Below are 14,141 nucleotides of genomic sequence, written 5' to 3'. Positions count from 1 at the left end.
CCTCCCTCCACCACCCTGTGAGGCTGGAGGTGGCTTTGGGCACCAGACACAGCTCCAGCCCCAAGCCACTGGCTGGGCAGTGGGCCCTGCACCCCCAGCCTGTCTCACGAAGCTCATCCCCATCCGTCGTGATCTACCTTTTGAGTTCGGGGCAGGACACGGGGCACAAGGACTAACCTTGCACGGCTCCAGGCGCAGAGGAGCCATCTCCTGTCCAGGCAGCCCGCATGCCCCACAGCGACGGGGCAGGCAGGAGCAGGCAGAGCAACCAGACAGGAGCGCACCAGATCACAGCCTGAGAAGCGTAACAGGGCTGGGACCATGGGGTATGAGGTTCCTCCAGCCCCAATCTTGTACGGGACAGCGATCAAGCGATCCACCTGGCCCCAGCAGCTTTTCCCAGTGTCCTCGCCCTGCTCCTGCCTGGAAGCGCAAGCAGTGTCTCCCTGGGCCGTGCTGAGGAACAGGAGCCAGTCCTGGCTGGCTGAATTCAGGGAGGATGCTCTGCCTTAAGTTGTGACCACGCAACGGGGTGGGAATGGATGCATTCTTCCAAACCACACTCCCAGGAAGCTCTGTGTTGCGAAAGCAGCAGATGAGGGTGGTCATTCCCCCCAGGACAACCCTGTCCTTCCCTCCACCAGGCATGGGGACCCATCACTTTCTCCTCATCTGCCTCAGCCCTTCCTGAGGCAAATCCTGACGCACCTTCTGCTGTACCCCCTGTGAGCGGCTGGAAACCTGAGGGGTCATTCCTGCTGCAAGGGGGTACAACCCAGCGCCGGTGGAGCCATGAACGTGTGACCATGCAAGCAGCTGCACTCCCAATGTGTTTAATTCTCATATACACACGTGGGACAAACCCGCTCGCCACTGCGGAGCCAGGGCACAGTGCCTACCGGCTTCATCGAGGCTTTGCCGCGCCGTGCTGAGGAGGTGCGAAGCACCCGCAGTGTGTGGGAAGTCCGGTGACAGTGGAGAACGGGCGAGTTCAACACCAAGCAAAAGCAGGAGAGCTCAGAGTGCTGCCGAGCACAAGGAGCCTGCTGCCAGTGCCCCGTCGCCAGATCTGGCCGCACCAGCTCCAGGCTGGTGCTGCTGCCGCTGCCCGGCCAGAGCGAGTGAGTCAGTAGCCTTCGTCCGCCCAGGTGATCTTGTAGTCTGGATACTCAGCCTTCAGCTTCTCCGTAGTCACGGAGTGGTCTGCTCGCCCAAAGCCCTGGCAGAGGAGAGAGGTTGGCACCCACGGGAGAGCTCGGCGAACCCCTGTGGCGGCTCACTGTAACTGGAGGCTCCGGCACCGGGAGACGCCGCCAACCGGTGCTTACGAAAAACCGATCGGCTCCAGCCCCGCCGCGACGGCGGCTCAGGCCTGCGCAACTCGGCCTGGCTCCGGCTGCCGGGCGGCCACAGCGCTCGGGCCGGGGGTGGGAGAACCGGCACCCGAGTCCCCGCTCCCCTCTCGGGCCGGGCAGGGGGACGCCGAGGGGCCTCGGGCACCCCAGCTCCGCCCCGGCAGCGCCGCTGCCCTCCGGCTCGGCCCCCCACGCGTGGGCCCCCGCCCCCGCCGCCTCGCTTACCACCGAGTACCCGTAGACGTGGATCCTCCTCTCCTCGGGGCGGTGGGAGAGCCGGCCGCCCCCCAGGCACTCGCAGCCCAGGCCCTGCTGCGCCAGCTGCTCCGCCGTCCGCTCGTACAGGTCGGCTGCGGGGGGAGGCAGCCGTGGGGCGGGGCTCCCCCCGCGGGTGGCGGGCGGGGAGGCTGAGCCACCGCCCGCGGTCGGGACCCCCGGGACAGCCCCTCACCGTGGAGGGGGCCGCGGCGCGGGGCAGCCTCGGCCGCTTCCCTCGGTACCCGCGGGCGGGCGGGCGGGCGGGCGGGCGGGACGGGGCCCCACCGCGGACCCCGACCCCCCCCCCCCGATGCCCGCGCCCCTCACCGTGGTACTCGGCCCAGCCGTGGCCGCGCACGACGTCCTTCCCGGGCCCGCCGGCCGCGCGCACGCGCAGCAGCACGTACTTGAAGACGCCGCCGCCGTCGATCTCCACGTCCGGTACCCGCGACAGCGCCTCCGCCGCCGCCGCCATCGCGCCCGCCCTGCCCCGCCGGCTTTCCCCGCCCCTTCCGGCCCAGCGGCCAATCAGCGCCCTCGGCCTCGACCCGGCAGGAGGGGCGAAGCTCTGCCCGGAAGCCGGGGTCCCCGCAGGCCGCGGGGGCTGCTGAGGGCTGCGGGTGTCCCCGCCTCGGCCCCCGCTTTCCCCCGTCCCAGGCGCCCCTCGGGCAGCCCTGCCCCAGCTCTGCCTCCCCCCTCCTCCCCCTCCCCGAGCCCGGCCTCGCTCGGCACCCAGCGCTGGGCCTGGTCCTGCGCCGCTGCCAGCACCCGGGGACGCCCCCCCAGCCCTGTCCCGCGCGCAGGGACCCTGCCCGCTACCCAGAGACCTCGGGGGGTCACAGGGGCACCCACGGGGGCCTTACAGCCACCCTGCGGGGGTCCCGCTGTGCCTCAGTGGCCCGGGGGGGACACAGCCGCTGTGGGAACAGAGACCTTGTGCGGCGCAGCCCCCGCCCGCCAGCCGGACAGGGCCGCGCCGCGGGCCCTGCAGCGCCCACACGCTTGGTACGGCCTGGCTGGCACCGCGGTCCCCCCCGGGACCCCAGCCGCTGGGGGCTCTGCCCGGGGGGGCTCGGCAGGGCCCCGGGCACAGGCAGGGTGCACGGGCAGGCGTGGGGGGCTCTGGGTGCGCGGGCAGCCCGGCTGTCCGCTGGGCAGAAGCCGGGGTGGGCTCGGGGTGCCCCTGTCCTGGCCAAGCGCCGCTCACCGCAGCGGTGCTGCAGGGTCGCCAGGACGCTGCCCCATGGCCTCCCCCGGCCTGCCGCCCGACCCCCAGCCAACACTGGCCACCCGCAGCCCATCGCAGCCTCCTTCCCTCGGTGCTGCATCCGAGAGGAGGTCCCCATTCCGCCGCATCGACGGGACAACACCTATCTACAGCGGGATGACCCAGGGGTGCTGGGGGCATCCCCACCCCACGTTCACATGATGTCGTCCAGGAGGTTGGGGCTGGCCACCCAGTCGAGGGTGCGGGGCTCAGAGGCTGCCATGATCATGCACATGAACTGTTTGCCCGTCCTCTTGTCAATGGGGTAGATGGTGGTGGGAGTGAAGCGCTTGTTGCTTTCCACGAAGTCGCAGAGCTGCTCGTAGACGGCGGGGAACTCGTGTCGCAGGAAGACGCCGCGGATGCGCAGCTCCCGCTGGATGTTGATGAAGCAGACCTCCCGTGCCTTGCGGCCCTCCTCTCCCTCCTTGTCGATGTCCGCCGTGCCGGGTGGGGGCGTCAGGATCAACGTCTCCATGTCCCGCTCCTTCTTCAGGATCTTCTTCTCGGGGCTGGAGGAGGCTAAGGCCACCTTGGCGTATTTCCTGACTGTCGGCACCTGCGTCTTCGGCGACGGCCTCTCCGGCACTTTTTGGGTGACAGCCACGGTTACATTCAGGAGGAAACATTCGTCAGGATCGTACTGGTTGCCCGTCTCCCGCAGCTCCCGGGCGTACTCCCCCAGGTTGTCTGAGTAGCTTTCCAGCTCCCGCAGGGACAGGTAGGTGGGGGACATCAGCAGGCTCTCCAGCCCAAACTGGAGGAAGTTCTCGGCCGAGCCAGCATTGGGGAAGCCCAGAAAGAGGACCCCCCGGCCGCGGGAGAGGTAGCCCACCTTGGCGATGCGCGAGAAGGCCTTGTGCACCTCAGCGTTCTCCCGGCAGAACTGCAGAACGTGGCGGCAGACGCTGCCCACCCGCCCGTAGACGCAGCTCTCCTTGTGCGTGTCCCAGTCCTCGCGGCGGCAGTGCCGGGAGCAGTAGTAGGTGTAGCAGCTGTGGCACGACTTGAAGTAGAGGCAGGCGTTGAACATGGTCTCTGTCCGCCGGCACTTGGCGTTGGAGCACATCATCATGTCATCCTCCTCCGCGCTCAGGTCGGGCGAGCAGTTGTCCAGCGACTTCTCAAAGGGGCCACTGGACAGCGGGGCAGGTGGTGGGCGCGGGGCGCCGGCACGGGAGCTGGGACCTGGCTGCTCCTTCGTGGGTCGGGGTCCCTCGGGCATGCCGGAGGGGGCCCTCCTGCCCTCGCCCCGCCGGGGTGGCCCCGGGGCACCGCTGCTCAGAAGCTGCTTAAGCTGCTCAGCGAGGCTGTCCCTGTCCCCAGCATGGTGGCCTGGTGCCGGTTTGTAGTCGATGACGAGGTCGGTGATGAGCTCGTCCAGCTGCTCCAAGCTGCGCTGGCGCCCCGAGCTGCTCTCCCTGGGGACGGGCTGCGGGGCGCAGGGCACGGCATAGGGACCGCGCTCCCGCTCTGCGTCCAGCACGTCCCAGCTGGCTGAGCGCCTCTCGCTCCTGCTCAGCCCGTCGGCGCGGATGTCGTTGTCGGTGATGGTGATCTCCGGCGTGACGTACCAGGAGCGGCCCAGGGGAGCACGGCCGCCGTCAGCGTGCACCCTCTCAAGGATGGAGCTCTCCGAGAGGGACAGGGCAGCGTAGCGCTTGGGCGAGCTCGACAGGTTGATCACCACGGGCTGCCGGCGCTCCTCGGGGGATAAGGCACGGTGCTGCTCCTGGGCGAGCAGGTTCTCGTAGCTGCGCCCGCGCTGCAAGACTTCTTCCCTGCGTGCTGCCGGCGCCAGGATGTTATCCCAGGATTTGGAGTAGTGCTGGCTCTCCCGGCCCAGCCGCGGAGGGGTTACGCCATAGCTGGCATGCCAGGAGGAGAGCATGGCCTCGCGCCCGGCCGGCTGCGAGGCAAAGCGCGACACCTGCAAGGTCTGGTAGGGCAGTGCGGCCCGCTCAGGGCAATACCAGTCGCCAAAGTGCAAGGGCTGGGCGCTGCGGGGCGGGGGGCACGTCCGCGACAGCACCTCCCGCTCCCGGTACTTCCCGTAGTCCTCGGCGTAGAAGACGCGGGCAGACGAGCCGAGGGCCGGGTACGTCCGAGCGTCCTCGGCGTAGAGGGTTTTGACAGGCGTGCCGCGGGGGGCATAAAAGCGAGGCTCGTCCCCGTAGAAGGCGCGGGCAGGCGGCTCCTGCACCGGATAGCCCCGCGCCTCCTCCATGTACAACGTCCGGGGTGGCACTGTGTGGGCGGCAGCTTTGGCCGGGTCATCGGCATAAAAGTGCTGGGGGATGCCGTGGCGGCTGGGGTAGGGGTAGCTGGCATAGCCGGAGCTGCGGAGGGGCATGGCGGGGCTGGGGCACCGCGCCGGCTCCTCTGCGTAGAAGAACTTGGAGGGGACGCCGGGGGCCGAGAAGGTCATGCAGCCCCTCTCGGGGTACTCCCGGAAATCCCGTGAGGCTGGCACTGGCACCGTTTGGTACGCCAGCACCCGCGGGTCTGCCTCGTAGTACTCGCCGGGGTAGGGCAGGAGCGGGGGGTCCCCGCTGTAGGAGTCGCTGGGGGTGGGCGTGCGGGATGCGGACGCCTGCCTGCTCCCTGGCACTGCCAGGCTGCGGGCAGCCCCGGGCGTACGTGGCCAGCGCAGCGGCTCCTGCCGGGTCTGGGCTGCCCGCAGGCTGCGTGCCGCGTGCACTAGCACCGCCTCGTCTGGCTTGATGTCCACCCGGCACTTGACGTGGGGGCTGGCGCCCGCCTTGGCACCCAGTCCCTCCTCAAAGCAGTTGCTGCCCAGGCAGAGTGGGGAGATGCGGCTGACGCTGCTGCGCTGTGGCTGCAGCTTGATGGGGTGCACCTCGTTAGCCAGCGCCCGCAGGGGAACCTGGCTCTCCTGGCGTGGTGAGGGCTCGGGGCGGGTGGGCTCGCGTGCCACTCGCAGTGCCTCCCGCCCACGCCGTGCTGGTGGCGGCGACGCCGAGACGGCGATGGGCACGGGGGTGAAGGTGGACTTCACCCGCGGCGCACTCTTTGAGCGGGCGCGTCGCTTCGGCTCGCTCCTCGGCAGGGGGACCCTGCCGGCATAAGGGTCCGGCTTTGGCGGTGCCCGCCTGCCTGGTGGCCCTGGCGTGGGCTCGGGGGTGCTGGGGCGCGGGCAGGGGCGTTCCATGGCGGGGGGGGTGCCCAGCTGCTCGTCCAGCGATTCGAGGAAATCGAAGCTCCTGCAGTGGCGCTTGTTGAAGGGCTGCGGCTCGCGGGGCAGGGACGAGGACATGGAGGCATCACATCGTGCCAGGGGCTGGCAGATGACTGAATCCCCAGGGGCTGCAGTGGCCACCTTTATGTCTTGGTACACCGTGGACACCAGGATGTCAGGCGGGTCTGTTCGTGTCATCTTAAAAGCGCCTCTTCTCCTGCCAGCTCCCCTTCAGACAGCCTCAGAGGAAGGCAGCCAGCCCTGCAAGAGAACAGACGAGGCGCCTAAATCCTGGCGGGGACTGCGGGGAGCCGCCGTGGCACTGGATAAATGGCTCCTGGCTCGGGGTGGGGGCTCTGGCCACCTCTTCAGAAACAAGGGTTTGGGGGCATCACAGCCTCTGCTGCTGCTAACAGTCAGATCCCAACTGGGGGAAGAAGCTGGAAAAAGGCTCCAAAGCTGGAGTGCAAATAACGGAGCGGATGGCAGGGCACCCGCAGGTGCACCGGGCAGCTGGGGAGCAGTGCCAGCTCCCCGCAGGGAGGGGAAGCCCTCGACCGCCGTGCCCTGGTCCTGGGGTGCCGACACGGGGAGCCCCTTGCAGCATCTTGGGAAAAGGCAGCGCTGAAGCGGGCTGGGGAGAGTCAGCACCAGGGTTTCCCACAGCGGGTGGGGAGCGTGTGCCCGGCCGCCTGCTGTGAGCATCCGAGTGGCCGCGGGGGTCTCCTTGGGACCGTGTGCACCTATGACCCCGCACAGGCTGTGCCCAGCAGCGCAGGCGAGAGCGTCACCCCCCGGGGGGTACCATGAGCACCCCTGCAGCAGCTGGGAAGCCCATGCAGCTTTGGGGCTCCAGGGGCACAGGAGCTGTACCCGCTCCCCGCAGCGGCTGCACCCGCCGTGGCCCGCAAACACCCCTGCGAGGTGCCAGCAGTCCTGGCTGCTTGCAGCCATGTCGTGCTCTGGGGCTGCTCCGGACTGGGGGCTGGCAGAGGGGGGCTGTGCTGGGTGCCCCACCCCCTCGTGCCAGCAGCGACTCCTCCATCCCTTCCCGCGGCTCCGAACAGGACGGATCAGAGTCCCTCCGCAACACTCCCACGCCAGAGGGGCTGCGCTGGCTCAGCGCCTGCCGGCTGTGTCCTCTCCCGTCCCGTGGCCACGACAGCTCCCGGGCTGGAGAGCGAGCGGGACGGCAGCTACAGCTCCCGCAGGCCGTGGGATCTGGTACCCGCCAGCGCTGCACCCCACCTGCTCCGGGGTGATGCTGCACGGGTGGCCGGGCTGCGGAGAGTCCCCAGCCACGTGTGCGACACGGCTGTGTGACAAGAGGAGGGGGGACATCAGTACAAGTCCCCCGGAGTGAGCAGGGGCGCAGATGAGGTGGTTTGCCTGCAGGACCTGGCGGGCCGCGGCACGGATCTCACCCGAGAGCTGCCATTGGCACCCGCTGGCCGTCCAGCCGGCCTTGCCCATGGTGGGGACACCCAGCCGGCTTTAACGTTCATCACGTCTTACAAGGGTTTGGGTTTTTGGCCACCGGGCCAAGGGGCCCAGAAGCGCAGGTGGGTCCTGGCTGCTCCAGGATGTGCCGAAGGGGTGCGGCGAGGGCCAGCAAAAGGCATTTGTCTTTGAACAGCAGCAGAGGACCACGGGGGAGGTTTTGCTGGGAGGAAAGGAACAGACTTTATTTGGCAAGAAGCAGATTGCGCAGAGATGGGGAGGCTTGAGTCCCCCTGCCTTACCCAGCTCAGCCCTGTTTCATCCCGAAGCTGGGGGACCAGAAGCCAGAGCTGAGGTGAAGCTGGAGGAGCTGGGGTGTCTGTCTGTGGGGTGGGCTGCTGCCAGGAGGAGAGGGGGATCCTGGTGCCTGCGGGGCTGGAGGAGCAGGATTGCCCCCCGTAGTAGTGGCTCGGCGTCAGCCCTGCTGCGTTACAACACGTGGGAGCTGGGCCGCGCCGGGGGAGGCAGCGCCCCACGCTGCAGCAATGCTGGCAGCATTGGGAAGCCCATCCCCATGGTGTCGGGGTGGCGGGAGCCGCAGCCCAGGGTCCTACCTGGTCCGGCGGCAGCAGGGAGGGGGTGGGTGGGCTGAGCTAGCTGAGTGCCCTGCGCTGGCTCCATCCCAGCACTGCGAAATAAAGAGGCATGTGAGTGTCCCGGGGAACCCCCAGCCGTGGCAGAGCGGCAGCTTCTGGGGCCGTGGGGTGCCTTGGGGTCAGCGAGCGCCCTCAGAGACCCCTGCCGTGGCACCCTGCTGAGCCAAACCGGACTGTAGCCCAGCGAGGCCACCGTGCGTATCCCCGTGTCCTGGGGACGTGGGCACTGCATCCCGTGGGCGCTGGCACGTTCCCCCACCCACCCCCAACCCCGGCCTCCACTGCCTGCAGAGCCCCACAAGGCCTTGGCGGTGGGGGAACCCGGGGACAGCGCAGTGCTAGCATCGCCAGCGTTGCTCGGGGTTGCCATGGTTTCTCCAAATTATTCCTCCTCTTCAAGGACAGCGTGGGTGCGTGGGGAGGCTGTGGGGGTGCCGGGGGCTTTGTGGAGAGCAGAACGCCCACAAAGCTGCGAGCATCCTCTACCCATCGCGGGGGCAGAGCCGGGATGGCCCCACCAACACTGCCAGTGCCCCGCGCTCCTGCACCCCACCCCACAGCCAGGTCCCTCTGCAGGGAGAGGCTTTCGCATCCCCTTCTGCCCCCCCCATCCCCGGCTAGTGGGCACTGGGTGCCCCGCTTCACCCCCCCACTGCCCACTCTCGCCAGACACTGGTCTCCCTGCGCGGGGTCTCCACGCTCTGCCACCCTGGGGGTGCTAACACCGGCTGGCAGCGCTTTCAGGGGTGCTGCTGCCCGCCAAGCTCCCTGCATGGGAGCCACCCCCGGGGGGCACCGGGCCCCTGGGGACACAGCCAGCCCTGTGCCCCCATCCCCACCCCAGGCAGTTTGTTGCAGAGCTCCCCCATGCCCCTGCTGCTGGGCAGGACACACGGACACCTCTGCTCAGCATGGCAGCTCGCCCACGGTGTCACTGAGGGGCACCCGGCGGGACCCCCACGTGCCAGCCCACAGGACCACCCCACAGCTCGACCTGGCCACGCTGTGGAGCCCGGTGCCACCCACGCGCCTCCACCCCACTCAGCGCCCAGCCCCGCACCCACCGCTGCCCGTGGGGCCCTGCCCGCAGCCGGGCCGTGCCCTCGCTCCCAGCCTGGCACCCCACGACGCCCAGCACGCGGCTCCCGCCACGCCACACGTGAACACCCGGCCTCAGGCAGCTCCGGCCCACGGGAGCAGCGCGAGGGTGCTGGGGGCCGGGTGCGACCCCAGGCTGCCAGAGGGGCCCACGGGCAGCTGCCAGGAGCCGGGTGGCTGCCCACACGCGGTGGGGCTGTGCCAGTGCCCTGCCAGTGCCCACCGCACCACCCAGGCCCCGCAGCCCGCCCTGCGCTGCCCTCTGCCTGCCCCGTGCCCACGGCCAGGGCACCGAGCACCGCGCCGAGCACCGCACGAAGCACACCGCGCAGAGCACACCGCGCCGAGCACACCGCACCGAGCACCGCGCCGAGCACACCGCGCCGAGCACACCGCGCCGAGCACCGCACCGAGCACACTACACCGAGCACACCACGCAGAGCACCGCGCCGAGCACACTGCCAGGCCGCTGTGCACACACTGCACCCAGCACTGCTGGGGCACTGCCCCTCCGCCTGCCCCCACTGCCTGCACGCTGCCAGGGCACCATGCACGGCCGGCACGCTGCTCTCACACTGCCTGCACGCTGCACACACTGCTTGCGCGCTGTACACACTGCTTGCGCGCTGCTCTCACACTGCTTGTGCACTGCACACACTGGTTGTGCACTGTACGCGCTGCTTGTGCACTGCTCTCACGCTGCCAGCACCTTGCACAGAGCACATGGCCAGGGCACTGCCCCGCGTGCTGGCAGCATGTTGTCCCCACGCCACCTGCATGCGCTGCCCGCGCGCTGCGCTGCACTGAGCTCCCTGCCTGCGCGCAGCCCCACGGGCACTGCCAGCGTGCCAGCGGCACCCACGCTGCCCCGAGCATGCGGCTGTGCCCGCAGTGGGAAACAGGGCCGCGGCAGCGTCTCGCCTGCGCCGCGAAGCCGTGCTCATGCAGATGACGCTGGAGGTGCCACGGGCTGTGGGTGCTGTGGCTGCATCTGCTGTGCGCGGGCCTGCGCGTGCCAACGGCCGCTGCTGTGCACGCGCTGCCTGGGTGCACGGGGAGGGGGCACCCAGCACTGCCCGCAGGGAGGGGACCCACTGGCCCCTGGCCCCTGCCCTGTGCAAATGGACCCTTCCCCCCCGTGACTCCCCGGTTACCCTCCAACATACACAGCGCCCCGTGCCCCTATGGCACTGCCCCCTGCACTGCCCCTCCGCACACCCCTTGTGCCCCCCAGCCCTGACCCACGCAGCCCTCTGCCCCTGCCCCCAGCCTGCACCAGGGGCACCCCCACACACCCCTCCCTGCCCCGCCCCGACTCCCCCAGGGTTCACGGCCACAGCCCCCCTGGGTGGCCCAGCACCCCCTGCCCTGCCTGCACCCCTGGAGGGGCTCATCCTTCCGGGGGACCCCCCCACCCTCACCCCACGCGGGGGGTGAGCAGCGCCCGGGAGGCAGCAGGGGACGCCCCGCCCCCCCGCCAGCCCCGGCACCCGCAAACCCGGGTGTCCCCGCGTGGGGGGTGCGGGGCCGGGGGGGGAGCGGGGCCGTCCCGGCCGCTGCCTCCACGCCCCGCAGAGCCCAGGGCGGTGGCCCCAGCCCCCCCGCATTCCCCGCACCGGTACCGGCCGGCACTGGGCCCGCTGGGCCGCGCAGGGCCCGGGCCGGCATCGCGGGGATCTGGGGCGGGATGGGGCGGGGGGGGGGGCACTGTGGCGGGGCGGGATGGGGCTGGGGGGACGGCATGGGGCACGGGGGGATAGGGGAATGGGATGGGGAGAGGGATGTGGGGCACCGGGGGATGCGATAAGCGGGTACGGGGGGAGCATGGGGGATGAGATGGCCCCGGAGGATCTCGGGGGGATGGGATGGGGATGTGGAACACGGGGGGATGGAATGAGGGTCGGAGGGTCACGGAGGGGATGGGATGGTCCGGGAGGTGTGGCGGGGGGATGGCTCGGCCGGGGTTCCCCCGGTGGTGCGCCAGGCCTCAGCCCCCCGCCCGCGCCCCCCTTACCTGCTCTGCGCCCGCCGCCTCCACGCCGCATCCCCGCCGCGCTAGGCTGGGGCTGGAGCTGGAGCTGCCCCGCTGGCCATGGCCTGGCCTGGCCCGTCCCGTCCTGGGCTCGGCTCGGCTCGGCTCGGCTCGGCTCGGCTCGGCTCGGCCCGGCCCGGCCCGGCCCGGCCCGGCCCGACCCGACGCTCCGCCGCTGCCGCGCGGCTCCGCCGCTGCTTTTCCCATCGATGCGGGCAGGCGGAGTCACCGGCCGGGCCGGGAGCCTCCCACCGGCACCGCCCCCGGCCCCGCTCGGCCCCGGCCCCCATTCCTTCGCCCCCCGGCAGGATCCCCTGCGCACCGCGGGACCCTCCGGCAGGGTTTGGGGACCCCCAGGTCCCCCTCTCCCCGTGCTGCCCCTCGGGTCCCCCCCCCCGCGCACCCCGGCTGTGGGCACCCACGAGACCAGGCACCGGTGTCTCCTGGAGAGGGGCTGGGGAGGCTCAGCCCCACATCGCCCACCGCCCCTGTGGGGAGCCGTGCCAGCAGTCCCCCGGGCCCATCCCTGCCGTCTGCCTGACCTTGGCACATCGCGGCGGCCCTGCCCGGCGGTCGCCAACCGGGCAGCGAAATCCCCTGCTAAGCTCCTCCGTGGAGTGGCCTCGTTTTCCCAGAGGCGCTGGGGTTCCCCGTGGGGAGCTCAGCGATGACACGGGCAACGTCAACAGGCAACGTGCCGAGACGGGTGAAGGCGGTGTTCGACGGCTCTCGGCACACACTGGCCCCAGCGCCGCGGCTCTGCCTCAGTTTCCCCATTTCCCACCCCCCCCGCCCCCGAGCCAGGCTCCGCTGCCCATGGCTCCAGGGACACCCCTGCTGCAGCTGAGGGTCCTGGCACCTGTGGGTGCCCGGCAAGGGGTCTTGGCGCTGGGGACCTGGCAGGGCTCACGCTGCTCTGAGCCCAAAGCTGAGGTTTGCCACCTTCCACGTGTCTCTGCAAGGTGCGTACCGGGATTTGCTCGGTTTAAAAATCCTCCATAGCCAGGACCCTTCCCGCTCTCCACTGTGGCACCGGGAGCGTCCTTCTGCGGTCTCCTAGTGCTGGGGTGAGTGCGGGGTCTGCAGCATGCTGCTGTTGCTGCAACTCCTGCAGGAACGCGACCCAGGCAGATGCGTTTTGCCCCCGAATGCGCCCTGTGCTCCCAGGGATGCTGTGGGCACATCTGAGCCCACTCAGACAAGCAGCACGCGCGCTGCTCAGGACCAGGCTGAGCTCCAGGAGCTCATTGCACAGATGAGAGGGAGGTGATGCCTGCGGTGGGGGGGTAGGGGGGGGTGGTGAGCCAGGGAGCAGAGTCACCTCATCCCTGCTGTACAGACGGGGGCCAAGCAGCCCCCCGGGGCCCTGGGGCCATGCTCAGCTGAGCCCCTCTGTCTCCCATTTTCCTCCCTGTGGGATGCAGTGCTTGGGCTGCTGGTTCAGCCGCTCCTGCTGCCCCCGGCTTCCTGCCCCCGCGGCCCCCGCCGTGCTGCTCCATCTGCTCCCTGCCTGCTGCTGGCCCTGCTCTGGAGCTGAGCACCAGCAAGGCTCATGACGTGGTCACCGATGTGTGCAGGAGCGTGGGCCAGGCCAGCTCGCCACCCAGGAGGGAGCCAGGGCTCAGCATCCTGCATGGGTGCAGTCACCCAAATGATGAAGGAGTCCAAATCCTATGGGAATGTGTGGAGTGCCGTGCCGGAGGACACTGCTGCCATGTGGGCAGAGATGCTTGAGGGTTCCCCTGCAGTGCTGCGCTCTGTCTGTGCAGCTGTGGCGCTGGGTGGCACCTGCACAGGCTGAGCTCACCCGCCAGCACTTTGCGCATTGGGGCGGCTGCAGGGCCTCAGCCGCCGGAGGGCAGGGGATGAGCTGGCTGGATTGTGTCCCCCCAGCCCTGTGGCAAAGGGACCATCTGCTCCCCCCAGGAGGCTGCTATTTTAGGCTGGGAAGTGCTGAGGGATCCAACCGGGCCATGGGCACATCTCCACATCACTGGAGATGGCAGCGCCATGGCACGCGCTGAGGTCACTGGGGCTATGAACACCTCCTCCTCCTCCTCTTCCTCCTTGAGCCAGGAGCATCCCATAGGTGGAAGATGGAGCTGGAGGCTGTGACCGTGCTGGCTTTTCAGCCCCTCAGATGGAGGGGACCCCCTTGGAACAGCCCCACATGGGCAGCAGAGCTCTGTGGGGTCGGGCCTGTGCCCTGCCCCTGCGCTGGGGACTGTGGTGCTGGGTCCCCGCCATGGCTGTGCAGGTCTGGGCTTGTCCCTGGCTGAGCTGCCGGGGCCCCTGTCCTGCTGGCGGGGGACACGCATGCGGTCGGAGGGATGGCACGAACCAAGGATCATTCCCACCGCCCTGCAAGGAAAACGCAGCCCAGCACCCATCCCCGGGAAGGAGAGCGTCTGTCCCCGTGTCTGGGGTGTGTGGCTTGGCAGTCACGCTGTGGGCCATCAGGGCCAGGAGCAGCCAGGCTGGGCTGGTGTGGGGGCAAACCCCCTCTTCTGTCAGAGTTTTGCCTGCTCAGTGCTGGGTCCTCCCCCAACCCCAACGGGGAGCGGAGCTCAGATGTGTGCTGCATCCCCGTGACTCAGTTTCCCCACCAGCAGCATGCTCCTTCCCCAATCTCTGCTGGCAGCGGCTGGGGAGAAGCCCCCTGTGCCGCGCAGGTGACGGGAGCTGCAGCCATTCACGCTCATCGTTCGCTGATGCCGGCATGCACGGTGCTGCAGCGTGCCCTGGCTCTGCTGGGGGGCTGGGGGTGGGGCTGAGCCCTTGGTTTGTGCATCTCCCTGTCACCACGGGCAACGTGCCCCCGGTCACCATGCCTGCG

At 69.8% G+C, this 14,141-nt stretch overlaps 2 protein-coding genes across 4 annotated transcripts; both read right to left on the bottom strand.

Annotated features, from left to right (window-relative positions):
• Nucleotides 1-817: 817 nt before the first annotated feature.
• On the bottom strand, nucleotides 818-2,100 carry PHPT1 (phosphohistidine phosphatase 1). Its single transcript, XM_086763755.1, has 3 exons — nucleotides 1,941-2,100; nucleotides 1,581-1,705; nucleotides 818-1,219 (listed from the first exon to the last, which is right to left on the bottom strand). The coding sequence occupies exons 1-3, from the start codon at nucleotides 2,086-2,088 to the stop codon at nucleotides 1,127-1,129; spliced, it is 366 nt and encodes a 121-aa protein (XP_086619881.1). The 5' UTR covers nucleotides 2,089-2,100; the 3' UTR covers nucleotides 818-1,126.
• Nucleotides 2,101-2,404: 304 nt separating this feature from the next.
• AJM1 (apical junction component 1 homolog) lies at nucleotides 2,405-11,981 on the bottom strand. 3 transcript variants are annotated; one of them, XM_086763790.1, is made up of 3 exons: nucleotides 11,848-11,981; nucleotides 8,134-8,207; nucleotides 2,405-6,340 (listed from the first exon to the last, which is right to left on the bottom strand). In XM_086763790.1, the coding sequence occupies exon 3, from the start codon at nucleotides 6,275-6,277 to the stop codon at nucleotides 3,035-3,037; it is 3,243 nt and encodes a 1,080-aa protein (XP_086619916.1). In that variant the 5' UTR covers nucleotides 6,278-6,340; nucleotides 8,134-8,207; nucleotides 11,848-11,981; the 3' UTR covers nucleotides 2,405-3,034. The 3 variants fall into 3 exon arrangements, 2 of the variants coding, with proteins under 2 accessions (XP_086619916.1, XP_086619915.1); XM_086763789.1 differs by lacking the exon at nucleotides 11,848-11,981 and adding an exon at nucleotides 11,288-11,453; XR_015260718.1 differs by lacking the exons at nucleotides 2,405-6,340; nucleotides 11,848-11,981 and adding exons at nucleotides 7,734-8,000; nucleotides 11,288-11,453.
• Nucleotides 11,982-14,141: the final 2,160 nt, after the last annotated feature.

Source organism: Chlamydotis macqueenii, chromosome 20, assembly GCF_036417535.1.
Source record: "Chlamydotis macqueenii isolate bChlMac1 chromosome 20, bChlMac1.mat, whole genome shotgun sequence".
Classification (NCBI taxonomy): Eukaryota; Metazoa; Chordata; class Aves; order Otidiformes; family Otididae; genus Chlamydotis; species Chlamydotis macqueenii.
Note: the sequence above shows the minus strand (reverse complement) of the source record. Positions and strands in the feature narration are given on the sequence as shown.